Source organism: Micropterus dolomieu, linkage group LG17 (assembly GCF_021292245.1).
Source record: "Micropterus dolomieu isolate WLL.071019.BEF.003 ecotype Adirondacks linkage group LG17, ASM2129224v1, whole genome shotgun sequence".
Classification (NCBI taxonomy): domain Eukaryota; kingdom Metazoa; phylum Chordata; class Actinopteri; order Centrarchiformes; family Centrarchidae; genus Micropterus; species Micropterus dolomieu.
The window spans coordinates 4,348,961-4,376,119 of NC_060166.1; the positions used below are offsets into that span (position 1 = coordinate 4,348,961).

Below are 27,159 nucleotides of genomic sequence, written 5' to 3' on the forward strand. Positions count from 1 at the left end.
GAGGCAGACACCATCTCCACATTTAAGAGTAGGCTTAAGACTTTCCTCTTTGATAAAGCTTATAGTTAGGGCTGGCTCAGGTGAGTCCTGAACCATCCCTTAGTTATGCTGCTATAGGCCTAGACTACCGGGGGATTTCCCATAATGCACTGAGCTCCTCTCTCTTCTACTTTCTCTCCCTCTGTATGCAACCTCATCCCATTAATGCATGTTACTAACACAACCTCTCCCCTTTCCCGTAGTCTTGTGCTTTCTCGTCCCTCTCCTCTCTCCTCCTATCATTTCCTGCAGGTGTTTCTGGCTCTGGAGCTGTGGAGTCTGGATCTGTGGTTGCGGGTCACCTGTTGCCCCCGTGTTCCTGCTCAACACCCTCTGCTACAATTATTGTTACTAGTCCTATTGTTATTATTGTTATTATAATCATTAACATTACGATTATTATCATTAACACAAGTATAAATATCTGTACCATTTTTTATTCAGTCTATAGCAACATCACCTTTACTGTCTGTATTTCTGTGTATATATTGTGTAGGCTGCCCCCCTTCCCTCTCTCTCTCTCACCCCAACCGGTGTGAAAAGGAAGTTTTTCCTTGCCTCTGTCGCCTAGTGCTTGCTCTTGGTGGGAACTGTTGGGTTTCTGTAAATATCATCACAGAGTACGGTCTAGACCTGCTCTCTTATGAAACACGCTATATAAATAAAACTGAATTGAATTGAGTAAAAGTAAAAGTAGTAATCAGAGCACATTTGTAAATAATTGAATGGAAATAGATTAATTAAAACTCCTCAATTAGCATGCTCAGCCACCCCTGAGTGTGCTGGGGCCGGTGGCAAAGATATAACTTGTGACCTTGTGATATCGTTTTCAAAATCCATGCATTTAGTTAATGGGCTGGCCAGTAGTTCAGGGCCCTGTTTCAGAAAGTGGGATTAATAAAAACTCTGAGTATGTTGAGCTTGAGATAAGGAAATTCTAGAGGTTTGCAAACTCTGATATTAGTTTGTTACCTAAACATGATCTTTAACATGATTACTTTTATGATCAATCTATTGTCAGATAGGCTGAGTGCAATGGCAGTCAAACGGAGGCATGGACCCAAAATGCAGACACTCAGAGGGATGGATAAGTTTACAGGTTTATTCAAGTGATCACAGTCAACTTACAGCGAAGTCCAAATTAAAGGCAAGGTAGTCCAAACACAAAGGAACAATCCGTAAATCCAGGGGAAAAACTCAACATTAGACTATGACGCAACAAAGACTGAACACAACTGAGGGAAATATATACTGAGGCACACACGGGCACAAGCAGGCAGGGCAATTAGTCACAGGTGAGACACATTAGGATTCAAGGCAGACAGGAAACAAAGATAGACAAGACACCAAACACCAATGATTACAAAGTAAAATAAGGAAGTAGCTACTGACAATACACAAGGAAATGTGAAACCCGATACAACAGAGAACAAGGAACCAATGATCAACTAACCAAACCTAAACAAGAACACAGAGGCAAAGAGAAAAACAGGAATGAACATTAACAAAGTAAAAGGCAAATGCCACACTAGAACCCAAGAGCATGACATCTATCATCGATGTATGGACAGTTATCTCCAGACATTGTGGATTTTTATCTATAGGCTACACTGTCCTTTATAACACTGTGACTCTGTGGACATTAAGGCAGCTGTCAGGATGGCAACAGCTGCACTGAAACATTTACCATGGGCTACATTACTGCAGTAATCACTGTTAAAATCAAACTAATTTATAGGAAGCTGTAACTGATATATAACTGTCATATTGTGATTAATCGTACCGAAGGAACACTGATATCATAGTTATTATGTTGGAGATGATGTGAATATTTCTGAATGAGGATGACTGTGGTGCAGCTGAAACAAATATTGCCTAGTTTAAAAGTTTTTCAATTTTAGCTGCATACAGTCTTAATGAGTTTTGACAGCATTTCATTAAACAGCCTACAAAACTTTGAACATGGCAATAAATCCTCCAGATTCCTAGTCAACCAATTACAACTGAATAAAGAAATAAATAACTATTTACTCCTTAAAGGACTCAGCGGGGAATATGACTCAACTATAATCCAGAAGAAATAAATAATACATTTAGAGATTTTTATAAAAAGGTACAAGGTAGTTTATTAGTCATTATACAGCACAAGGCTGCATAACGAAATTAATTTTGTAGTTCCTTCATGCTACACACACAACATATTAAGTGTAGGCCTATATTAAAATATGGTAACATATAAAATAAAATAAAACATCACAAATTGATCCATCTAGCTCTAACATCGATGTATTTCTGAACAATATAAATTTGCCAAGGTTAAATTATGATCAGATCAGGGCTCTAGATTTACTTGTTTCTCCATGAAGCCCTCTTATGTATGCTGAATAATAAAGCCTGATAAAGCCTTTCCTGCTGAATTCTGCAAGAAATTCTCAGAAGCATTTGCATTTTATAGGATGCTAATGCAGGGGAACTTGCATATTGCCCACACTCCCATCCAGTTATCACCCAATATCATTTATTAACGCAGATCTTAAAATTATCTGCAAAGCCCTAGCAAGAAGCCTAGACAAAGTCACTCCTTGTATAATTCACCCTGACCACACAGGGTTTAGTAAGGGTAGACACTCCACCAACAATACACACAGGCTACTTAATGTAATATACTACACCACTATTAACAATTTGGAAACTACAGTTATCTCTTTAGATGCAGAGAAAGCATTTGATAGGGTAAACTGGAAACATTATACAGTTCCCAAAGAGCTTCTGTCAGGACAAATAATCATACTTCTCCAAGATTCAGTCTTCAGAAGGGCACCAAGCAGGGTTGAAGAAAATGTACACTACACAATAAACCTTTATGCAGATGATTACTACTCCTCCTAAACTCCCAAACTTATCTTTCTGAGACAGTAACACTTACAGATAAATTCTCATCCATCTCAGGCTACTCCATTAATTGGAGTAAATCAAAAGTTAGGGCCCGAGCACGACCGTGCGAGTGTAGTGTTGTAGTACTCGAAACCGGCTGGTCTCAAGACCAGTCTTAAGACTTTTTGATGGTCTTGGTCTCGTCTTGGACTCGACTGCATTTGTACACGGTCTTGTCTTGGTCATTGAGGACTCTAGGATTTTATTTCAAGACCAGTCAAGACCATAACTTTTTATCAATAAATTGCTTTTGCATTGTTTGATTTGTTAACATCCTAACTTTGACTGGATGTAAAATGTATTGTTTCAAATGCAACAAATAACCCTATTTAAAAATGTGTTGGTCCCGTTAACGACTGTCCCCCCTCCCCGCGATGGTCAGCATGGAAAAGGAGTGCTGAATAAAGATGCTTACATTTATTTCAGCTCTTAGTATTTGTATGTGGGTGTTTTTACAGGAATGTGGATCTTTCAGATCAATTTGAGAAGTACCTATGATCTTGTTCCACATTTTATTGCGTGTCATGTAATGTGGGGAACTGGTCTTGGTCTTGACTTGGTCTCGTCCTCCCTCGGTCTTGGTCTCGACTTGGTCTCAGCCCCTAAAAGTCTTGGTCTTGTCTCGGTCTCGATAAACTCTGGTCTTGGTCTTGACCATGACCTGGTCTCAGTTTGGGCGGTCTTGACTACAACACTACCACAGTGTATTATACAGAGCTCAATACAAAGCCCACGGTTCAACCAATGGATGAGTCCTTATCTCAGCAAAAACCTCCTCTTCTGGATCCCAGCAAGGAAACAAAAAATTCTGAGCTTAAATACAAAAGTTGGCCAACGAAAATACAACCAAGTGACGCCTCTCGCATCTGATAGACAGGCTTAGTAATTCTCCCACAACACCGGAATTACCTCCCGTAGCCCGTAGTGCTATTCGTAAGCTGCGCACTCAGGACGCACTGAATGTCATGTAGGGCCTCTTCCGGACTGGTGAGTTTAGTTTGAAACCCCACGACAGATGTTCCCTGAGTTGACTGGGCTGTGTGCATGTGTTGCGTGTGTAACGCAGGCGAGTGTGCCGATCGCCACAACACACTAACTTTATGTGTCTTTCTGTTATGCATTTTCCATGTCCGCTAATGTGGACATTTAAAATTTACCCGCACTGCAAAGCATTAAATTAAGCACTTCCCTGGCAATCTGTTGGAATTTTCTCAAAATATCTAGGTCTTCCCCATTGTGGTATGATAAAGGGATAAAGGAAGGCATCTAGAGCATGTAATCCAGGGCAGTGACTTTATTCCATTCCAGGATCTGGTGGCACAATATGGAATTAGCAATAATAAGTATCTCCATATTAAATCCATAATTCGGTCAAAGTCAAAATGGACTTAGATCTACCTCCAATATTAACAGACTTTCTTAAACTCTCTTCCCTAAAGCTATTATCAAAGATAAACATGTTACTGTTGAAAACAGATGGTTCAATCTCTCTCCCATTCTTAAAGTGGGAGACAGATCTATCCATTAATCCAGACCCAAACTTCTGGATGCAAATAGTAATAATAATAATAAGCTTTATTTATATAGCACTTATCAAACAAAGTACAAAGTGCTTCACAACAAATCACACATAAAATACAAAAACAAATAACCACGTGGGTAAAAGATACAGGAGGATAAAATACAGAATATAAGAACAAGGATCACAATAAAGTATAACAAATATGTTCTGTAGGAGGTAAGAAAGATAAGACAAGCAAACAAAGTAATAAGAACGGTAGAGCAGGAATAGTAAAATGAGTGGCAGCTCAGATAAAATCTGGATATGCTTTTCGGTAAAAGTAAGTTTTTAAAAGTGTACCAACAGTGTGGATTTGTGCATTTTATAAATTTGGACTACTCCAAATTCCTCTTCTCTCCCAGAGAGGAGGAGGAGGGAGTTTGATTATCAACCCTCTACAGACAGCCGATGCGACTCCAAGGAAGAGGTGAAAGGTTTCTCTCCCTAAGTGCTGTCTCTGAGCAGCCTGATCGTAAAACTGGCCACCTATTGATGCCGCAGCCAGATAACGCGGTGCTTGACTGTTAAACTGACAATGGAACATTGACCAGCGATTAGCGTTTTCCTGAACAGCCTATCAAAACTCTTCGTAAGAGAGGGCAGGAAACCCTAAACTGCCCCCCAAACATGTAACCATGGCAACTGTCCTTCCTCTGTGTTTAATTACCTCACATCAAAGAGATACTCCTTTTCACTCCTTTCATTTTTGAGAAAATCCAGGACACCAGGGACAGCCCTGAACTCCGTTGTGTAAACAAAGCACTGTCTCCTCAAAACTCCAAGCATTACCTTGTTTTAGTTTTCTTAGTTAGTTAGTGACTAGGTCTCTCCACTACATTTGAGTAGTTATGTTACCATGTGGTTGTTAATTGTTGTTGAAAAGAATCTAAATAAGTTAATTTGGCAGTGTTTTTATTTTCAGCAAGGTTAATAACATTCCTTCATTTTATGTGTAACCAATGCTTGTTCACAGTACTTTCTGACAATTCCTTTAGAAAGGATATGATTAAGAAATGTCATCCTATACTCGATTAATGTTCCAGCTTGAATTTAATGTTAACTAACCAAATTCCCCAGCTCCTGAGAAGATTTGTTTTAGGATTAATCAGAGCTATCCTCATGTAACCCGAACTCCCCCAAGTAGACAAATTAAGTATTGCATGCCATCATCTGAAATGCCGTTTAATGTATAAATGTCACTCGGTATTCATCATGTCCAATAATCTGACACTTTTTATCAAGTGCTTAAAACTAAGAACGGTACAGCCATGTGACAATTAAGGTTTGATTGTGGGAAGATATTTGACTACAATATGCGCAAATAAATTTTCCTTTCTTTATAGACATTAAAAGTTTAGAAAGACAGTCCCTCGGGAAACCGGAAACAAGGACTGCCCTCTGGGAATCACGCCCCAACCAACAAAAGCGCAACACACGCGCTGGTTCGCCCTCTTGTGCTTCTCTCTTGTCCCAGCTGGTTCCTGGCCTCTTCAAACTGTGCGTCGGCACACGCCCAGCGCGCCCCGTCTCCAGGTGCAGCTAAGGCCTTTGTTCGTTTCAAGCTACACACGTGAAGTGCCGCGACCTCAGCTTTCCCTCGTTTCAGCAGCGTACTTGTTTTATTTGCATTGGTTTTGTTTTGTTAAAGTTATCAGTCCGTTAAGTTACACTAGTTTTAATTCAAGAACGACCAAGTTCTTTTTTAAGCTGTATCTGTCGAGCTAACTTCCACTGATCCCTCCTCAGACCCAGGCACGTGGCCCGCCAGCAGTAACATAGGACGACCAAACCTTTGACCCGCACCACGGTTGGGCCCCACTGTGAGTTTCTCCATTAAAGTCGACAAAAGACGGACCTCCGGAGCAAATCCCTGGCAGAGAAAGCGACTGGCCGACAGCTTTAAGCTGTCCTAACCGAGAACGCACGGATCTCAGCCAGTGTGAGGCCGTTCACCAACACCCGGCTGGGAGAAGCCACACGCAGTAAGACCAAAACCCTGCACTCTATGATCAGTGAGGTCCCATAGTTGTTAATTATCTTTTTAACTCTTAAACTCATAGCTTACTTTCATTAGTTCTCTTCCGCCGTATGAGCGATTAGCCATTGTTTATTTATTTGATGTATTTAACCACATTTTTATATCACCTTAGTTAGTTAATAAACTCCACTGTAATCAAGGAATTGTGTGTATTGCCTATTTCTAAGTCCCTGCCAAGAGAATTTACCATTCGATATGAGACTGACTGACTGATTTAAGATAATTGTGCGATTATTAACTAACTGATCACTAGTGAATAATTGTATAATTATTAAAAGCTACCCAGAGGTCCGGAGACTCTGGGTTAATTACAACTCCGGTGGTGCCCGCGAAACGAGAAGATTTATGGATTAATATTTTCTGAATATTAAAATTCATAATTGGGAATTAATTCTCATAAATTTATTAAAACAATGTAGACATGCTACAAAAGAGATTTGAAAGAAGAAGCCGACCCTGCCAGCCTAATTTCCTCAGGTAAGGCGTTCCAGAGCCTGGGGGCCTGACAGCAAATGCTCGGTCACCTTTTGTTCTTCTTTGTGCTCCAGGAACAGACAGGAGGCCCTTGCCAAAAGATGTTAGGCCACGGGAGGGCTCATACAGAGTTAAAATATCTAAATTATAATCAGGAGCCAAGCCATGAATAGCCTTAAAAGTAATGAGTAAAATCTTTAAATCAATCTTAAAACAAACAAGGAGCCAGTGCAATGATGCTAAAACAGGGGTGATATGATCATATTTTCGTGTCCTAGTTAGGGGCCGAGCAGCTGAGTTCTGTACGGTCTGTAATCTATTTAGGGTTTTCTGATTAAGGCAAGTGAAGAGGCTGTTGCAATAATCAATGCGTGAGGAGATAAAAGCATGTGTAACAGTTTCTGCATCTGTAACATTTAAAATAGGCCTTATTTTTGCGATATTTCTAAGGTGGTAAAAGCTGGACTGGACCAGTTTAGAAACATGATGCTCAAAGCATAACTTACTATCGAATAGCACGCCAAGATTTCTTGCAACAGGCTTCACGTGTTGTAGCAGGTAGCCAGAAGAGAGCAGAATTTGATTGCAGAGATGTTGGTGATCTATAACCAGGATTGGAGTTAAGTTGTAGGAAATTATTCGACATCCAATGTTTTATGTCTGTAAGGCAGTCCTGTAATGAACTCAACATACTAAGGTCGGTGGGCTGTACAGGTAGGTATAACTGTGTATCATCAGCATAACAATGGAAGGAGATACCATGCCTGCGTATGATATCACCCAGGGGGAGCATATATATAGAAAACAAAATAGGTCCAAGGATTGACCCCTGAGGCACACCGTAGTTGGTGGTAGAGAAAGAAGATTTAAAATTATTTATAGAGACACAAAACTTCCTATTGTATAAGTATGAGGCAAACCAGTTCAGAGCAGTACCAGATACCCCCACCCAGTGCCTCAGTCTGTTTAACATGATGCCATGATCAATGGTGTCAAAGGCCGCACTTAAATCCAGCAGAACCAGTATTGCCTGCTTCAGCGTTCATTAGGAGGTCATTAGTAACTTTAAAGAGTGCTGTCTCAGTACTGTGATGTTTACGGAAGCCAGACTGGAACTTTTCAAAGATACAATTATTTTCCATTACAGCAAGGAGCTGCTTAGAAACTATCTTTTCAAGGGTTTTTGAAAGAAAAGGCAGTTTAGAGATTGGGCGGTAGTTTTCTTTAAGACAGGTTGTACATGCCATCTTGAAGTAGACTGGGACACAGCCTGTAGATAATGAGCTGTTAAAAATTAAAAGCAGGTGTGGGCTAATGTAATCCAAAACTTCTATTAAAAACTTTGCAGGAATCAGATCAAGAGAGCTAGAGTAAGGCCTCATCTTCAACATAATTTCCATAAGCTCTGCCATGGTAATAGAAGAAAAGGAACTCCAAGGATCCTGGGTAGGGTGCACAACATCTACAAAGGCAGGGTTTGGGCTAATACCGGCTCTTAATAATTCCACCTTACTGACAAAGTGTGTTAAAAATATCTCACAATCAGCATCACAATCAGCAGAGGCACAGGGAGAGGCAGGGTTCACCAACAGATCGAGAGTCTTAAAAAGAAAACTAGGATTGTGCTGGTGGACCGCAATAAGATTTGAGAAATGGTGAGCTCTTGCATCTTTTACCAACCTATTGTATGAAGATAGTAACTCTTTCATGGCTGTAAAATGGATCTGGAGACCTGATTTTTTCTGTTTTTCTGCATTCCCGTTTGCAGCTTCTGATATCTGCATTTAACCAGGGTTGCTTTGCAGATTTTAAGTATTGTTTGTTTTTCAGAGGGGCTATGAGATCAAGGGTTAAGGAACAGAGGGAATTAAAATAGTTGACAATATCATTAGTGGAGGAGATATCAAGGGGCACATTGCTAAATGAACTGAAGAGGCCACCAAATTTAGAGGCGCTCTGCTCATTTAAACTGCGGGTTTGTTTTGATAAAGACTGGATAACACTAGCAGCCTGTAGTTCACAGTGGAAATGAATGACCTGATGATCAGATATAAAGATGTCCTTAATTTGAAGACTCGTCAACGTGAAAATTAAAATCTCCACAAATAAGGACTCTGTCCTCATATTAAACAAGATCAGATAAAAATTCAGGGAATTCCAGCATGAAGGGACCAGCTGGATTGTGGGGGCGGTAGATGACAGCAATTTGGACCGGTGGGGGGCCACCAAGTTTGAATAAGAGCACTTCAAAAGAAGAGTAATCGTTACACAGTTTGAGTGCATTTAAAGTGCTTTCTAAAAACAGCCACAATGCCACCCCCACGGCCACTCTCCTTGGGGCGGCTAAAATAGTCATAATCCGGGGGGCATAATTCAATAAGCTGACTGTGATCACCAGGACGTAGCCAGGATTCAGTCAGAAACATAAAGTCTAAGTCAGCAGAAGAGATAAAATCATTTAAAATGAAAGTTTTGTTGAGAGGGATCTAACATTAAGAAGAGCCAACTCTAGTGATCTATACTGTGGTAAAGCAGACGTAATGACCTGAGGCGAGGATAAAGCTTGTATCCTAATTAAGTTATTACTATTGCTGAAACGAATGTGTCTGTCTCGTTTAACAGGCCTATGCGAAGTCAATACAGGGATTTTAGGGATGCATGAGGCAGCGATGTGACAAGCTGGCCTCCCAGTGTGGACTGGAGTTATAGAAGCATGGCTATATACCTTCCACAAGGGGGTGTCAGTGGCAGTAGATGGTACCTTGTTGTTGCCAGTTGGCAAAGGGGCCAGAGAAGAAGAAGGAGGGGAAACAGGTTTAAACACTTTTAGAATGACATAAAATCCATATCTACAACTCATACAGTATGAAACTCTCCATACTACACATTATACAGGACAAAGGATGTTCAGAATGGGTCTTATGCAGTCAAACATCTGCCTGAACTGCTCAGGTAACGTATCTGATAGTTACATACATGCTATGTGGCAATGTGCACCTGTCCAAAAGTTCTGGCAGAAGATATGCAAAGACCTATCAATTTGGCTAAGGTACCCTGTCCCAGTTTTCCCATCACTCTGCATGCTGGGGGACCTAAGTGACATTAGTATAGAGGTGGACACATCATACATGCTTCTCACTGCCCTATGCATTGCCAAGAGACCGTCCACTGCGAGAGGGAGTGGACAGGGCTGGGGAGAGAAGTTGCAGAGCAGCTCGGCGCGCTGCGGACGGTCGGTGATCATTACCTCTGGCTGGATGAATCCTGACGCTCCTGATTTTACACATGATCCATGATGACACGGAAAAATACAAAATAATGGCAAAAATAGCATGTCATTTCTTGTTAAGAGGAGCTAAGCTCCCCTGGCTCTCCTGTAGTTCGCACTGGTAGTTGAAAAGAAATTTGGTAAGAAGCTTTGATGAAATTATCCAAAAAGACATTGAGAATCAGAATCAGCATCAGAAGCAGAAGGAGCTTTATTGCCAAGTAGTGTTACACACATACGAGGAATTTGTTTTGGTGATAAGGTGCTACACGTAGACAAACATATAGTTGACATAAATAATTGTAGAAATATATAAATATGGAATAGACAACGCAAGTTATATAAGAATATTAAAGTGAATAGAGAAATAATACAACTATTTGCAGAATATACAACTATTTGCGGAACATATGCATTATTCTGGGTATGTGTAGTGCAGACGTATTGCAACGAAATATATAAATTGACAATATAAAAATATACAACAAGGATTTAACAATTAACAACAAATGTGTGCAATATTGTTTGTGCATGAAATTAAATAGTGTTTACATGTGCAGAGACATTTGTATTATTTGCAAGGGGGGGGGGGTCAGTGGGGGTCCCGGGCCTTGTTAATGAGGCTAGCTGCAGATGGGTAGAAGCTGTTTTTGTGGCGAGAGGTTTTGGTCCTGATGGACCGCAACCTCCTGCCAGAGGGGAGAGTCTGAAACAGTTTGTGACCGGGATGGGAGGGGTCTGCTACAATTTTTCCTGCTTTCCTCAGAGTCCTGGAGGCGTACAGGTCCAGAAGTGATGGAAGATTGCAGCCAATCACCTCCTCTGCAGAGCGAATGATGCGCTGCAGCCTGCCCTTGTCCCTGGCAGTGGCAGCAGCGTACCAGATGGTGATGGAGGAGGTGAGGATGGACTCAATGATGGCGGAGTAGAAGTGCACCATCATTGTCTTTGGCAGGCTGAACTTCTTCAGCTTCCGCAGGAAGTACATCCTCTGCTGGGCCTTCTTGGTGAGGGAGGTGATGTTCAGCTCCCACTTGAGGTCCTGGGAGATGATGGTGCCCAGGAAGCAGAAGGAGTCCACAGTGGTGATGGGGGAGTCACACAGGATGATGGGTGAGGTTGGGGCTGGGCTCTTTCTGAAGTCCACCACCATCTCCACTGTCTTTAAAGTGTTGAGCTCCAGACTGTTCTCACTGCACCAGGTCACCAGATGGTCCATCTCCCACCTGTAGGCGGAATCATCCCCACCAGAGATGAGCCCAATGAGGGTGAAGCTTGACGGACTGATGACTGGAGGTACGGCTGTTGGTGTACAGGGAGAAGAGAAGTGGGGAAAGAACGCAGCCTTGAGGGGATCCGGTGCTGATGGTCCTGGAATCAGAGACATGTTTTCCCAGCTTAACATGCTGCTTCCTGTCTGTCAGGAAGTCAGTGATCCACCTGCAGGTGGAGTCAGGCACGTTCAGCCGGGAGAGCTTGTCCTGCAGCAGCGCCGGGATGATGGTGTTGAAAGCAGAGCTGAAATCCACAAACAGTATCCTGACGTAGGTTCCTGGGGAGTCCAGGTGCTGGAGGATGTAGTGAAGGGCCATGTTAACTGCATCATCTACAGACCTGTTGGCTCTGTAGGCAAACTGCAGGGGGTCCAGGAGTGGGTCTGTGATGGATTTAAGGTGGGACAACACAAGGCGTTCAAAGGACTTCATGACCACAGAGGTCAGGGCGATGGGTCTGTAGTCTTTTAGTCCTGTGGTTCTTGGTTTTTTGGGGACAGGGATGATGGAAGAGGTTTTGAAGCAGGCTGGCACATGGCATGTCTCCAGTGAGGTGTTAAAAATGTCTGTGAACACCTGAGACAGCTGATCAGCACAGTGCTTCAGGGTGGATGGGGAGACAGAGTCTGGCCCAGCTGCTTTGTGGGGTTTCTGCCTCCTGAATAGTCTGTTGACTTCCCCCTCTGAGATGGGGAGAGGAGGGGAGGGGGTGGAGTTGGCCAACTCTGAGGAGTAGGGGGAGGAGATGGTGGACTGGGGTTGAAACTGAGCGGAAGAGTCATGGTGAACGATTGACTGTCAAAGCGGCAGTAGAACTGGTTCAGCTCATTTGCCAAGCGAGAGTCGTTGATGGAATGGGGGACTTTGTAGTTACTGATCTGTATGAACCCCCTCCAGACAGAAGTGTCGTCGTTTGCAGAGAACTGGTTCTTTAGCCTCTCTGCGTAGTCATTTAACTTCTCGCACCTCCTTGTTAAAACTGTACTTTAACGCCCTGCACCCAACTCGGTCCTGAATCCTAAATGCCGCCTCCTTTTCCAACCTCAGCTGTCTGAGCTTAGCTGTGAACCAGGGTTTGTCATTGTTATAACTCACCCTGGTGCATGTTGGTATACAGGTGTCCTCACAGAAGCTGATGTAGGATGTCACAGCCTCTGTAAACTCATCCAGATTGTTGGTAGCAGTCCTGAAAACATCCCAGTCAGTGCAGTCCAAACATGCCTGAAGGTCCTCTACAGCTTCACTGGTCCATTTCTTTGATGTCCTCACCACAGGTTTACAGAGCTTTAGTTTTTGCCTGTAAGCAGGAATCAGATGGACCCTGATGTGTTCGGAGTGTCCCAGTGGAGCACGTGTAACTGCGTGATAGGCACTGCTAACTGTGGTGTAGCAGTGATCCAAAGTGTTCCCCTCTCTCGTTGGACACTTTATTAACTGTCTGTATTTGGGGAGTTCTTGGCTGAGGTTTCCTTTGTCTTTACTATCTGTGTATCTTTCACCGGAGGCTCAGCAATATCAGCACAGCTACATGTGTTGGATGATAATGAAACGGTTAGTGAGCTGGAATGGAAATTATAAGATTGTGTCACACTTTATAACCGCAGTAAGTAACTTTACTGTTACTAGTGTTAGTGGATGGCTCTTCCTCTGTGTTGTGACAGTTTTGTTGCAGTGTTGTATATTATGTGGGTCACGTTAGTTACACCAACTAAGAGGTGGAGAAGCTGTCTACCTGGTAAAATGACAATAAACCTAAAGTGAACGTTACGAAGCAAACAGCGGCAGGTCTGAGCAAACGTAGCGTTAGCTGGCTGCTCCTGGCTGCATCACTATAGGCTAACGTTGCTCCACATTTACTTTTTACCGTTAATGTTACATCCTTTCTTGCAGGCTAAATCAACAGTGGTACACAGGATAGTAACATGGGTCGCGTTAGTTGTTCAAGTAATATGGAAAGCGATTTAACTTTGCACAGGATAACATAAGCAACTGCTCGGCGTTAGCCGGCGAGCTAACAGACTTTCTCTGTGTTTCTCCAGCTTTACTAATGCTCACTTTGTTCTTACTCGACATCATCTGAAACTGTTTGGTCTGATGGGCTTCAGCACACAAAACTTTATTGTTGTTTTGTATCCTTACATGGAGCCTGTGTTTTTTTGTGAGTCGGTTGTTTTATGGTGTTAGTGGACTGCATGTTGTTAGCTGCCGTGTTGTTGGGCTGGGGCTGAATCCGACCCGGCGACCTCATATTAAAAGCAGAATAGTGGCTGATGCAAGCAACAGAGAAAACAGGCGTGTGCTTCATTTCTAAGTGAGTTTTGAGCCCATTAACAATAAGGCAATGAAAATTTGATTAATTTCATTGAAAAACTTACAGACACCTTCACCTTTTGTTTTGCCGGGGAGCTGTGTCGCGGTCCGCTCTGTACAGTTGGAAGCCAGCCAGCTGCAGCGCGGAGTTCGGAATCAGTTAACACAGCCAAGTCTCCGTGAAGCACAGAACAGAAGATGAATAAAAGTCTCTGTTTTTCCCCACCAGAAGCTGAAGTTCGTCCAGTTTGTTGCACAGCGAGCACACGTTGGAGAGAAATATTGCCGGTAGCGGTGTGCGGAGTCCCCGACGGCGAAGACGCACGAGCGACCCGGTGCATGACATTGCTAATGTTGAATGGCACTAACAACCTACTGGTAACTAGTTAATTGTGCTTATGTTAAATATAAATTAAGTATGCTAATGCTTGTTTGTAAGCCCTTGACATTACATCATCCCTAACTCATGGCCATCCTCAACCTGAAGTTGAGCTTTTCAAAAAGACCAGCACCATTTCAATTCATATTGGGAATCGGGCTAGGAAATCTGAATGAGAACTGTGTCTAGACCGCAGCTGATTTAGAATCTCTAGCAGACAAATTATACAAAAATGCCACCAGACACCTGTTTAGCCAGATAATCCAAGACAGAACTGTGGCTGGCAACAGAATGTGATTAGACCTCCAGCAATATCTCAGCAGCTATGAGACCTACTGTAGGCTTCACGTGGTATTTATAGCTGGGACTTGTGAGTAGCCTACTCTTCACACATGTGACTTTGTATATACAGTATATATGATCTTACCCTGCTGGGAGCTGGAGGAGACACAACCACCCTGTTTGCTGCTAAGGGCAGTCAGGAAGGAATGATACAGAACACCACTTCTCACTCATATTTGTATAACTGCTATAATACTTCTGTCAAAACAGATTGCAAAGCTGTTTTAGCCATGGTAGTGGCCTGGACATAGGGATAGCAATTTTGGTCTGTTCATAACTTTTTTCTAACTTAAATTCCAACAACTATTGGACAGAGCGCCATAGACATTTTGTCCAGATTTTAATCTTCCCCAGAGGATGAAACCCAATGACTTTAGTGATCCTCTGACTTTTCCTCTAGTACCACCATGGGGTTGACAGTTGTGGTAGAGAAATTTCTCCATAACTACTGGAAGGATGACAAGAAATTTGGTAAAGATATCCATGGTGTCCAGAGGATACGTCGTAATAACTTTAGTGATCTCAGGAGTTTTAATCTGGCGCCATTATCAGGCCAAAAATTCTATTTGTCCAGAACTTTGGTTTGTAACTTAAAACAAGCATAACTAATGACATATGCAGCAAACTAAGTTGTACTTTATGTTTAGTGATTATTAGTACATGTTACCATGCTAACATGCTAAAGTTACATGGTGAACATGGATACACTGCACATTAACATTATACCAGCTTAACATTAGTATGTGAACATTGTTATGGCGAGCTGCTGACTTGAGCATTTGCTACAGCACTACTGTGCCTCACACAGTGTAGTCAGTGTAGTGACTTGATCCAGAATGTTGGGCTGTGGTAATCTAACTGTTTAGGGCCCCTAACACACCTGAGCAGGCCCTGAATACAGTCAGTTTTTAAAAAAAGAGAGAGACAAAAGACATGCTACTCTGTGACAACGTAACAAGACCATACAGTATATTAAGACATAATATTAAAGGCGAGAGGCTATCCGATAGCCATGGAATGAAAATGCACACATCTACTGATGTATTAGGCATCTATGACTAATTTATAAATCGTCAGCTGCTTCACAAAAAAGTGAGTGAACAATCTGTCCAGTCAATTGTAAATGGCACTTCACTGATATAACAAATAACAAAGCAGCATTTTGTTCTTGACCTAGCAGCCGTGGATGAGTCTGTGTCTCTGCCAGTGCTTTTTCACACTGCTGACACTGTAATGTGAATTTATTGCTAAAGATATTCCTGGTGTGAGCTATAATTAAATTAAAACAATGGGCATGAAAATGTGGAACTATCCACCTTTTGGTATTTTTTAACCAAATTCTTAATCTAGTTCTTGTACATGAAATCTGAAAACCTTTTGCTTCTTTAATACTTCATTATATCCATGTGCTGGCAGAGGTTTTCATTATAGGACCGTTCCTATAGTTCAGTTCAGAGGTGAGTTTTGGGCTCAGGAGGTAGAGCAGGTACACTGATAACAGGGCTTTCAGTTCGATCCCCAGCTCTTCCTGTACAGATGTTGACGTGGCCTTGGGCAAGACACTCAACACAAAATTGCTCCAGATTATGCATTATTCCCATGAATTTGACTCACCCCAAAATGCAGATGTACTGATTGTCCATGCAATAGTAGATAGAAATGTGCAACTAACATGTTTCTTTATTCAATTTGAAACCCTTAAAACTCACATTTGTCTCAATTTGCACTGCCCTTAGCGGTCCACATCATATCATAAGTGGACAACATGACTGGCCTGGACTCATCATTAGTTCCTGAAGCTAACATACTTAATGCTCTATTAGCAGTCTCTGTGCTGTACCTGTACAGTCTTGAGGGCACGGTCTGCATACAAAACTCCAGCAGTTATGTCCACCACAGCTTCATCTCCCTCAGCGAGGTTGACATGGGGGATGTGCTGGCTGAAGTTGTCACGTGTCAGGGTCACCATAGGAACCTTGTTCCTCTGCAGGGTGTTCTTCAACAGCTGGTAACTCTGACTGTTCTCTGGTCCCATCACCAGGAGTCCTGTTTGTCTAAAGGGAGATTCATGAAGATTACGGTTGCAACTTGGTAAGAAATGGTCAAGACATAACACTTTACAAATCAACTGTAACATTATTAGTACTAGTGTAAAAGGAACAATTTAAAGTCAACATGAGATAGGTCTGATGCGTAAGTTTAAGCACAGCCAAATTATTAGTAAAATCATCACTGCTTAGAATTCTGTATGCATGTGACAAGATTATTTTCGTAACACTTTATGTGAAGTAGTGTGCATAAGACTGACATGACACCTAGGATGAACATGATGGAGTATTTATAATTATTTATGACTGTTGTCATTAAGGACTGTATTTAAATGATCTATAGCAAGATCTAAAGTGCATGGCACAAGTGCATTAGTGTCCAACTCCACTTTTGCTTGTTAAATGGCATATAATCTTGGTGCAAAGAAGTTAGTCTCTTAATTATTCAGGTGTGTTCTGGGCGTAACATGAATCAAACCAATCAGTGTTATCTCGCATTCCCTTTACAAGCCAAGTGTGCCTGCACCTGGTGCACTTTTACTTAAATTGTGGATTAATGGTGCATAAAAACCATAATGCAATAAAAACAAATAAAAAAGTCTCATGCAGACTTGCAGCCCAAAGAGTATGACTGCAGCAAGTATGACCCAAAAATGATGAACACGTGATTTCTTTATTGAGTTTACTTTAATGATTTGAGAGGCGGCTGTCAGTGCATCGTCACCGATCCATGTCGGGATATTTAAATATTTGATGAAATTCCGCTGCTGTCTCAAAGGTAAATGCGCACAGTATCTCTCTTAATGGGGAGCATCTTACAATCTGAATAATGCACGCTTTAAATAGCAGGAAAATAAAGTGCAATTGACTTTAGACAAGGATTTTGTTGGTCAATCGCTTTCTTTTGCTTTATGGTAGATATGAGCCAACAATGCACCTGACCACTCCTCATTTTAAGACCAACACTCCCATGGGCGCACCGATGGGCACACATCCACATTCTTGCTTATTGTTGTATGCTTTTATTGTGCATAGAGGAGATGATAGTGGTTTATTGGCTGAAGTTGTCAATCACTGATCTTTGTTGAAGTTAAATAAATCCTTTTGTACCTTTTAAAGAGCAGTTACCTGTGCTTATTTGTGTATTGTGTTGTAGTGACAGCTGTTTGTGACGGTCAGTGCTCAGATTCACCCTTCACTTTCCACATTATTAGTGTAAAACAATCCTCTTTTTGAGATTGTTTTCACATTTGGTTATTGGTCCCTGATTCCAGGTGCCCCCTATGTATTGATCTTTAGAATTTTATAATATAATTTTAGCAATATTAATAACTTTATTAATACTTCTAAATCTATATTATTTTGCTAATAACCAAACCTTCCCTATCAGATCTCAACACTGTTTATCTTGACCCTGTTGTTTCCATTCCCTACCCTTTCAATTAACTGCTTTTGCCATTGAAAATTCAAGTAATCTGATCATTGTTGGTTAATATTGCCTTCATGCGGGTGGGTGAAGTGGGCTCAGGGTCATCAACACAAAAGTTTTGCTTCACAAACCCCCTCACCCTTCCCATGCACCCTTGAAAAACAACTGACCTTGACAATTGACAGTGAGGTGGCTTTCTCCCTCGAGACAGCTGCTCAAATATTCACAGTGGGGACTGTGGCGGGTTGCCTGTTAATCAGATGGTCGGCGGTTCAATCCCCAGCTCCTCCAGGCTACATGTCGAAGTGTCCTTGGGCAAGACACTGAACACCGAATTGCCCCTGGCTGTTCCACCAGTGTATGAATGTGTGTGAATGGTGAATGCAGATGTAGTGTGAAAGCGCTTTGAGTGGTCGAAAAGACTATGGAGCATTTAAGGTTCCGGGAATATGGAAGAGCCATTCTGTTTCCTGTAATATTACTGTCACTTTAGTAATATTGCACAGTTTTTAATTTCTTTTTTATCTCCTGTCTTAATCTAAATCTCAATTCATAGGTCTAATTCTGTCTAATTTAGTAAAGTGAAAGTCAGTGAGGACAGATAACATTTAGTCAACCGGGAGCAATTTTGTCTTTTTTCCTGTTGTTTTGTTGTAAGTGTTTTCTTTCAAATGTTAGTACAGACATGAATTATTTCAAGGCCAAACCCAGAAACTTGTAACCTATGCCACTAAACTATACTTATGTGTAGCAGCCCATCTGGTCTGTACTTCTTTGGGATGGGAGAGAAAATAATCTAATAACATCTATCTCAGGCCAGGGCACCCACTCACTGCTGTTTAAGAGAGACTTTATTTAACTATAGATTTGCTTCTTTATTAGCTACTGTATGTTGCAATGTAACCAAGAATTTAGATTTTATGTATACTACTTACGTATCCTATCAAAACAATCAAGACCATAGAGAAGAAAGAACAGATTATTTAAGTGTGTAAAGTGGTCGCATATTGACCTAAAATAGCATGCATTTTTTAAAAATTGAAGCAAGTCTGTTTTAATGACTTATACACTTTAGAAGACATTATTGCTGTGGATTGGCCAGAACCCCATGTCAGACATGCACAACACACTGCACATAGAAATGTTCAACCATTACTACAAACACTGTCCTGTTTTGATGATTTAATTTATTTTGCATGCTGGGCATTTGCTAGATGAATGACGATTGATGCTTTGATCTGTGGCTTGCGGCCACAAATGCATACGATTATAGGCTTAATGTAATTTTAATATTAACAGATATGAATGTTGTTATGTAAGATGGGTAATACAGACCATTCAAGTTCATCCAACCTGGTCTGAACCTTACATCTACCAGAATCCAAAACCTCTGCTTCTCTTTAACACTCCCTTCAGTCAAGGCTAATGGCTATAAACAGACATTCACTTATCCAGACTTTAAGGAAAGCGAAAAGGAGGCACAGAAGTGTTCATCCCTTTGAAGACACCTGTGAAGATTGATGTAATGATGCAAGTGCTTCAGCAAGAGTTTCTCTTTGGCTTAGTGGTGGGGCATAATGACAGAGATGTCTGTAAAACAGGTCTTTAGTATATTCAAGGATATTTATTAAAAAGATAGGGCCAATTCTTATTATTTATTTATTTTTACTTTTACTTACTTTTTTTTTTTACAGTGTTGTGGGTATGTCCATCATTGGGTTGGGCTGATAGACGATGTCATAGTACATCACCACTGGCTGACAGACATCACAATGTTGAAACGGCATTGTGCTTATTATATCTACCTACTATAATCTACCTGCTTTCATCTGCCTTGGTCTTCTCTTCTCCCCCCATACATACATACATACACCTCTCACTGCAAACACACCGACTTGCTCTGCCTCTTTCTGTCTCTCTCTCACATGAAGGTATGCATGTATGTTTTACAGAGTCGCCGAAAAACAGAAAAAACAATCGTCATTTTCTCGCGATAAGTTTTTTACAGCAACAGGTGAGCCACATGCCGGCTTGTTAATGATGTTGCCTCTCAAACGATCGAAACCAACATCTGCACTTACAGCAGTTAATAATTTTTTTTGTGCAGTCATCATTGAGGCCTGGCCCCCACGAACACTGTGCACTGTGCTTGACTGGACATCACATGACTGGTGGGCAGAAATATAGCAGATCACGTAGCTCCAGTGTGAAGGTATTGAGTCCCAGAGTGAGAGCATGTGAAACACAGGGTCTAATTCAGTAATCCGCCTGATAGATGGCTGACTTGCCCTTTGCCAGCAGTGTTTTCTAAAGGCTGCACTGAAATCTGTCAGCAGCCATAAGGCACAGACATCCCCAGCTAAAGGCGTCAGCCATTCATCAGAACATTTTATGACCATGTCTCCCTGTGTGCCTGTGTGTTTACGAGTGTGTGACGGTGGGAAAAGCCACGCAAGTGTATGTTGGATCGTAAATATGATACTTCATCTAGTCCAACCTGTCAAACTGGGTGATTGGTAGCGCTAGTTCAGCTGGTGGATGTGCACACATGTTGTCATGTAGGTGCAGAAACTAAAAAGGTTGGTGGGTAGATTTTAGCTTTCCAACAGCCCTTTTTCGATGGCTCCATCTGTACCAGAGGCAGCAGCAGAAGTGGGAGGCAATGCTCACACCAGTCCTGCCTTGATCATTTCTCATTGCAGACATTTTTTGCCAGCCCAAGGGCATAGGTGGCCTTCAGATGTGGACCCATCAGTTACGAGCTGTGGACGGCTGCACAGGGGACGGGGAGGTGCACTGTGTTCTGGGAACATAATGTGGGTGTGGCTTAGTAGCATGAGCAATTACCATGATACATGAATAATAAAGAAATTTGTTATTCAGATATCTGGTACTGACAACAAACAGGGTGCTCAGAGGTAATTCAAGCAGGAAACCTAAAGTGCTGCTAGAAGGTTGCTCACAGTTTGATGCCACTGTCATATTTATAAACACACAAATTCCTTCCAACTGTGCAAGTGAAAGTAAAAGGGTGTGCAAGATGAAAAGCCCCTGTTCCACATTCAAAGGCATGCGAGCTGTCAAAGGGTGATTCAATGATGCCGGAGGTAATGAGAAAGTCATGCATTTGTGGCTCCCGTAGATTGAGTTGCTGCTCTTGGTGCCTAGCACCTTGAATGTGACAAATCTCTGTTTTTGCAAAGCTTTTGTTATGTTCCATTTAATGGTTTACTCTCTCTGTGTTTCTGCTGACTGCTTACCTGTAAAGTTTGACACCCGCCTCCCTCTCCAGATTAGCCCATAGCTTGTAGCACTCCTCCATCATGTGGGTGTAAAAGTCCTGCTCGTAGGCTTTGCGGATGATGCGGGTCTGGCCATGGGAGCTCCCTCGAGTGTGGGGCAGGATGAACTGGAAGAGATGAACATACTATCAATTGGTTCAAATTCAACAATTTGGGAATAACACCAAAAGGCAAAAAGTATGTGGGCAGTCAAACATTTTACCCATGTGTAATAGATAGATGGAAGGTCACGTCTCCATCGCATTTCTATGTTGACTGGAGGCACGCCAGAGTGTCTTTAAGCATATGTTTTTTTCATCAGTATTGTATTATATAATTATAATAATAATAATAATTTTCAACTCTATTTATTCATTACTTCTTTTTTAAATGTATTTATTTATGTGTGTGTTTTAATATTTTTGTCTGTTTTATTCTTCCTTTGCATTTATTGCTGTCTCACTTTTGTACATTTCTCTATGCATTTCTGCCTCTTTATGCAAACGAGGGGGGCTGTGTCTCAAGGGTCAACTTCTCGCCTATTGGTCGACCAGTCAGATGACAGAGGTCAACTCTACAAACTTGCTCCTCACACAGTCACAAAAGAAGGCTTCTTTCAGTGAACTGAGGTGTTTAGCAACTCTAATTGATCACAATACCAGCCATGTCTTCCTTCTTTTTTTGCACGGACCCTCTGACATACAGGGACAGAGAACTGTGGCAAATGAGCCGTTGTTTGTAAGAACCACATGGTCAGCTAGCCGCAGCTAAATCTGGAGTGCAGGACAAGGAGCAAGTTATTACCACTATCAGCTGCTCTGTTTCAACAAAACCTACATTCAGGCTGGAAATTCAGCCGTGGTGATGCAGTGACTTAACCAGCGGGGAGTAAGAAATACTATGAATAATAAGCTATTCATTTGTTAAGCTATGAAGAGAGGAAAAGTCCGCTAGCTGCTTGGCTAATTTATGCTGTGTAAAATGGCATAGGCTTAAGCTAATAATGGTGACTGCAAAAATACTAACCTTGACAGTTATTGTTAAGCCAAAATTTATACTTTTGTTAAATGTGATTGTTAGTAATCCATGTTTTATGTGTGGTAATAGAGTCAATTTAAAGTTTGGTTAAGTACTGCACTTAACCAGTTAAAGGGATACTTTGCGATTCTTATCCAATACACTTTTTGTTAAATTCAGCTAATATGTTCTCATGGGTCGCAAGCTCTCGTTTTTTTGTGTGCTCTGAAAAACAATTTGGTTTCCCTACACAGCCTTGGGTCTATAAATTGATCACAAACAAAGCTGCTCGGAGCGAGCAGCAGGTGGCGGTGGTGCGCTCGAAGCAGTGGGAGAGAGAACGTAAACAAGCAGCGGTACATTCAAATCTGCTGGACTTCTTATGGGACTCTATAGCTGAGAATATGGCTGAGAAATCGACACAGCATAATATCGTTATATATGCCATGGCAATACTGTATCGATACACGGATGCCAAGTATGGATATTTTATTATAGCAATTGCAGATGGGAGTTTAATTTTTTGGTACAGGAATAATTCAATTCAATTCAATTTTATTTATATAGCACCAAATCACAACAACAGTTATCTCACAGCGCTTTTCATAAGAGAGCAGGTCTAGACTGTACTCTATGATGCTATTTACAGAAGCCCAACAGTTCCCACCAAGAGCAAGCACTAGGCGACAGAGGCAAGGAAAAACTTCCTTTTAAGAGGCAGAAACCTCGAGCAGAACCATGGCTCAGGGTGGGCGGCCATCTGCCTCGACCAGTAATAAAATCTATTGCTTTTTTAGTCCACTAGAAAACTTAACAGGACCATATAGAGTACTGAAAAAGTGATATGAACAAACAGAGAAATGTATCTTTTTAGATGAACAGATGTTGACAAAGTTTGACTTTAGGGACCTAATTGGAAGTTGGAAAAAGGTAATAAATTGCAATATATCTCAATATATTTAAAATCGCAATAAAATCGAATCGCAACATAAATGTTATGTTACAGTGTGATAATATCGTATCGTGGGGCCTCTGGTGATTCCCACCCCTACTGAGAAACAGCCAAAGAGGGAAAGGTCTGAGGAATTGTGAAACAAGTTATATGACCAAATATCACCAAAATATTACGGTAAAGTGTGGGATTTGCGACACAACGAAATAAACAATAACATTAACATTAGACAGAAAAGTTGGCAAACTGGCTTGCTAGGAACTTCAAACGTAATGGAAATGTCAATATCAATGTAAAATGTATTTCTATAGCACATTTAAAAACGACAACAGTTAACCAAAGTGCTGAACAGGGTCGATGTCAACTGGAGAATGGTGGCGTAAAAGAGATCAGCCACATAATGTGGCGCCAGACCATTTAGGGCCTATAAACAAGCAATAAAATCTTAAAATCTATCCTATAATGGACAGGTAGCCAGTGGAGGGAGGCCAAGACAGAAATGGACACTCCAAATGTAAACTTTGACCTCCTGGGAGGCCTTACCATGGAGGAGTGTCTTGAGCAGTTATCTCCGGAAAAAAGACACCTGTGAAATGACACGCAGAGCTAACTAAAGAGGAGGTCGACAAACTCATGTGTGTTGCATAGCAACTCCCATGCACTATGTGCAGGCAGCCAGGTGGGACTATTTTTTGTATTCATAAAAAAATGTATATTCATGAAATACAAGAAATTCAAATTGTAGTGTGTCTATTACTTTCTTTTTGTCATACTTTGTAACCATTTTATAAAAGGTTGGCCCAAACAACGCGTCAGGGCACACAACGCCCCTTAACTGTGGTATAATAAGCATTTACCACAGCCTGTAGTGAGCTATTGCTTAATTAGCAGAAGGAAAACCAGGACATTTTTTCTCCTGGTTCATGGAAACAAACAAGTAGCTTTGCTGTATGTAAAGGCCAAGTTAATAACAAATGAAATGCATTAATAAATATTCACTTAACAAAAGTGTAGGGATGGGGAAAATGTATTCATGTAGGAGTCACAATTCTTTTAACCTTCTGAAAACATTACCACTTCCAAAAATTGACCTTTTAAAACGTTTTAAATCTAAGTATAGTTCCACTTTTCTTCTTACTGCTTTCAATATTGACTTCCAGGCATCGGTTCAGGCTTCTGTAAGCCAGTTGCAGCAAGCAGTGTTCCTACTGGCTAGTCAGTCACTGCTAACGATAGCTTTCCAAAATTAGCACAAGTAAAAAACTACACTGGCAAATAAAATAAATGAGTTCAGCTGCCAGCTTTAAATTGAATCATGACCCCAAGAATTGAAATGAAATTGTGGGATACTGAAAGAGTTGCTCCAAATTTTCGGTAAATTTGGCTTTTATATACATAAGAGAAGTGGACACTTCAGAGATGTAAGCTTCTCTGGCTAAATTAGACAGCTATGTAAAGAAGAACAGAAAAACCGCAAGCGAGATTCTGTCATGCATTCACTAGACATCTGCACACCGGATGCTCTGGCAGCGCATCATTTCTGTCAGCCAGAAAACGATGCAGTCACTTCCGATGGGCATTAGGGGTTAGTGAGGTCGGCCAGTTCATCCTTAAGGTGCTGGATGGGACTGAGGTCAGGGCTGTGAAGGCCAGACAAGTTCTTCTGAAGCAAACTTAAAAAAACATTTCTTTATGTACCTGGCTTTGTGCATGGGCACATTGCCATGTTGAGCCAGGAAAGGGCCAAACACAAACTGTTTGAATAGTTCTAATACTATTGTATGCTGCAGCATAATGAGAAGGGGGTCTTGCCCAAACCAGGAAAAACAGACCCCGACCAAAATTACACACTAAACATTAATATCCATGTGTGGATATAGATGTCTGCATACTTTCGACCACATAGTGCATGATTTTTAAAAAAACTTGATAAAACAGTGAGATAAGAGAAGAAAAAGCTCAAAGACCAGCAGAAGCAGAAACGTGGGACCTCAGCCAGATAAGTGCTGGCAAACACTGCACTACAGCTCACCAGCTAACGTCACAACATGCCACAAGTGACAAGCACACTAAACACAAACCACACACTCGCAACAGACTGCCTAAAGACAGACAAACGTGATGATTTCATGTGAGTTGGAAAACAGGATTGGATCAAATGTAACTTAATAATTTTAATTAACTTGGAGCCATGTTAGCAGGCCAGCACACAACATACACAACAGAAACTATTTTCCAGTGTTGTACAAAGTGTGCATGCTGGCCTTTTTTAGTAGAAGTGGCAAGTATTTTATAATGTTTGTAATGAGAACACACAAAATGGTAAGTATACAAAAAAAGACTAGTTGTTAAAGTCGTACACCACATCAGCTGGGCTAGATTACTAACAGGACTAGAGCAAAGCAGGAAATTATGGGCCCTTAGACCCTAAGGGACACAAAGACTTGTTGCTTTTGGCAATGGCAATGTTGTTGTTCACTGGTATTTTATTAATTACAGATTTGTGCACTTATATATGCACCATCAAAGCACCTTGTAACTGGAAATGACGAGGGCATTAAAATAGCACCTGTATTATTACATAATCTTGAGGAACCTTCTTGTAGAGGGGCCCTGAGTTAAAATAATTTCAGTTGAAAGGATGCCAGTTTATATTGTGCTTACATGGTTTATTTTGCTAAATAAAATTGAGCTTAATCAACTTACAACTAATTAACTTACTAGTACATACACCATGCACAAAGACCGGGTATCAATATCAATAATATTACAAAGAGTACACTCTAGACCTGCTGTAAATAAAAAGTGCATTGAACTTCTGTTGTGAAATGGCACTATATAAATCAGATTGAACTCAATTTAATTAAATTGACCACTAGTTTGAACGTAAGATTTGTGGTGGAAGGTGTCTGTGAACATTCTCAGTCATCCAGGTCACAGTTATCCAACGAAGGTTAAAGTCAAGGGCAACTGGACTTCTTCAGTTCTGACTGACTGGCAGGGAAACTCAGCTATTTAACCTCAGTGGGGTCGTTTGTCAGGATCGTCGATACCGCTGGTTCGTTAGTGTTCCTGGCTGTTGTAACAACAGTCGTTATGGTAAGACTGAACGACCATCGTTGGTATCTTCACCTGAGGCCAATAGGTTATGTTTGTTGAGTTTCCTGGGAAGTGATGAAAGGACAGCATTGTAGGTGGGGGATAAGTGGTGGCGTAGACCCCCTCCTCTGTTCAATGACGGCTTCTCGACCCTGGTGTAGATGCTTCCTTGACACCTCTTTCAAACCATCCATCTTCTCTGTCTAAAATGTGCACCTGGTGGTCCTCAAACGAGTGTCCTCTGTCCTTCAGATGTAAGCAGACTGCAGAGTCTTGACCTGAGGAGTTGGCCCTTCTGTGTTGAGCCATGCGTTTGTGTAGTGGTTGTTTAGTCTCGCCAATATACAGGTCTGTGCATTCCTCACTGCATTGGACCGCATACACTAGATTGCTTTTCTTGTGTTTGGGTGTGCGGTCTTTGGGGTGTACCAGCATCTGTCTTAGTGTGTTCTTGGGTTTAAAAAACACGTTGAAAATCCTCCTGAGTTACTCTGATACTCCAGACACATATGGAATCACAATGTTGTTGCGTTTGACCTTCTTTTCCTCCTCCCCTGTAGTTTTGTTCTTCTTGGATCTTGTGGCTGTTTTCACAAAGGTCCATTTAGGGTATCCACAGGCTGTAAGTGCCCCCTTCAGGTGGTTCTGTTCCTTCTCTCTGGCTTGGGCGCTTGTTGGTATGTTTTCTGCTCTGTGGTGCAGTGTTCTCATGAC

The 27,159-nt window shown here is 41.5% G+C and overlaps 1 protein-coding gene across 4 annotated transcripts in view; it reads right to left on the reverse strand.

Moving 5' to 3' along the window:
- The window catches only part of pipox (pipecolic acid oxidase), a 1,053,392-nt gene that overhangs the window by 33,509 nt on the left and 992,724 nt on the right, over nt 1-27,159 (reverse strand). For all 4 annotated transcript variants that reach the window (XR_006828651.1, XR_006828652.1, XM_046072897.1 and 1 more), the window contains exons 2-3: nt 21,357-21,505; nt 16,460-16,673 (exon numbers count right to left, since the gene is read on the reverse strand). Coding sequence is in view for 2 of the 4 variants with exons in the window: in XM_046072897.1 (XP_045928853.1) it covers nt 16,460-16,673; nt 21,357-21,505 (363 nt within the window). In the remaining 2 variants the exon portion in view is untranslated. The remainder of the gene's footprint in view (nt 1-16,459; nt 16,674-21,356; nt 21,506-27,159) is intronic.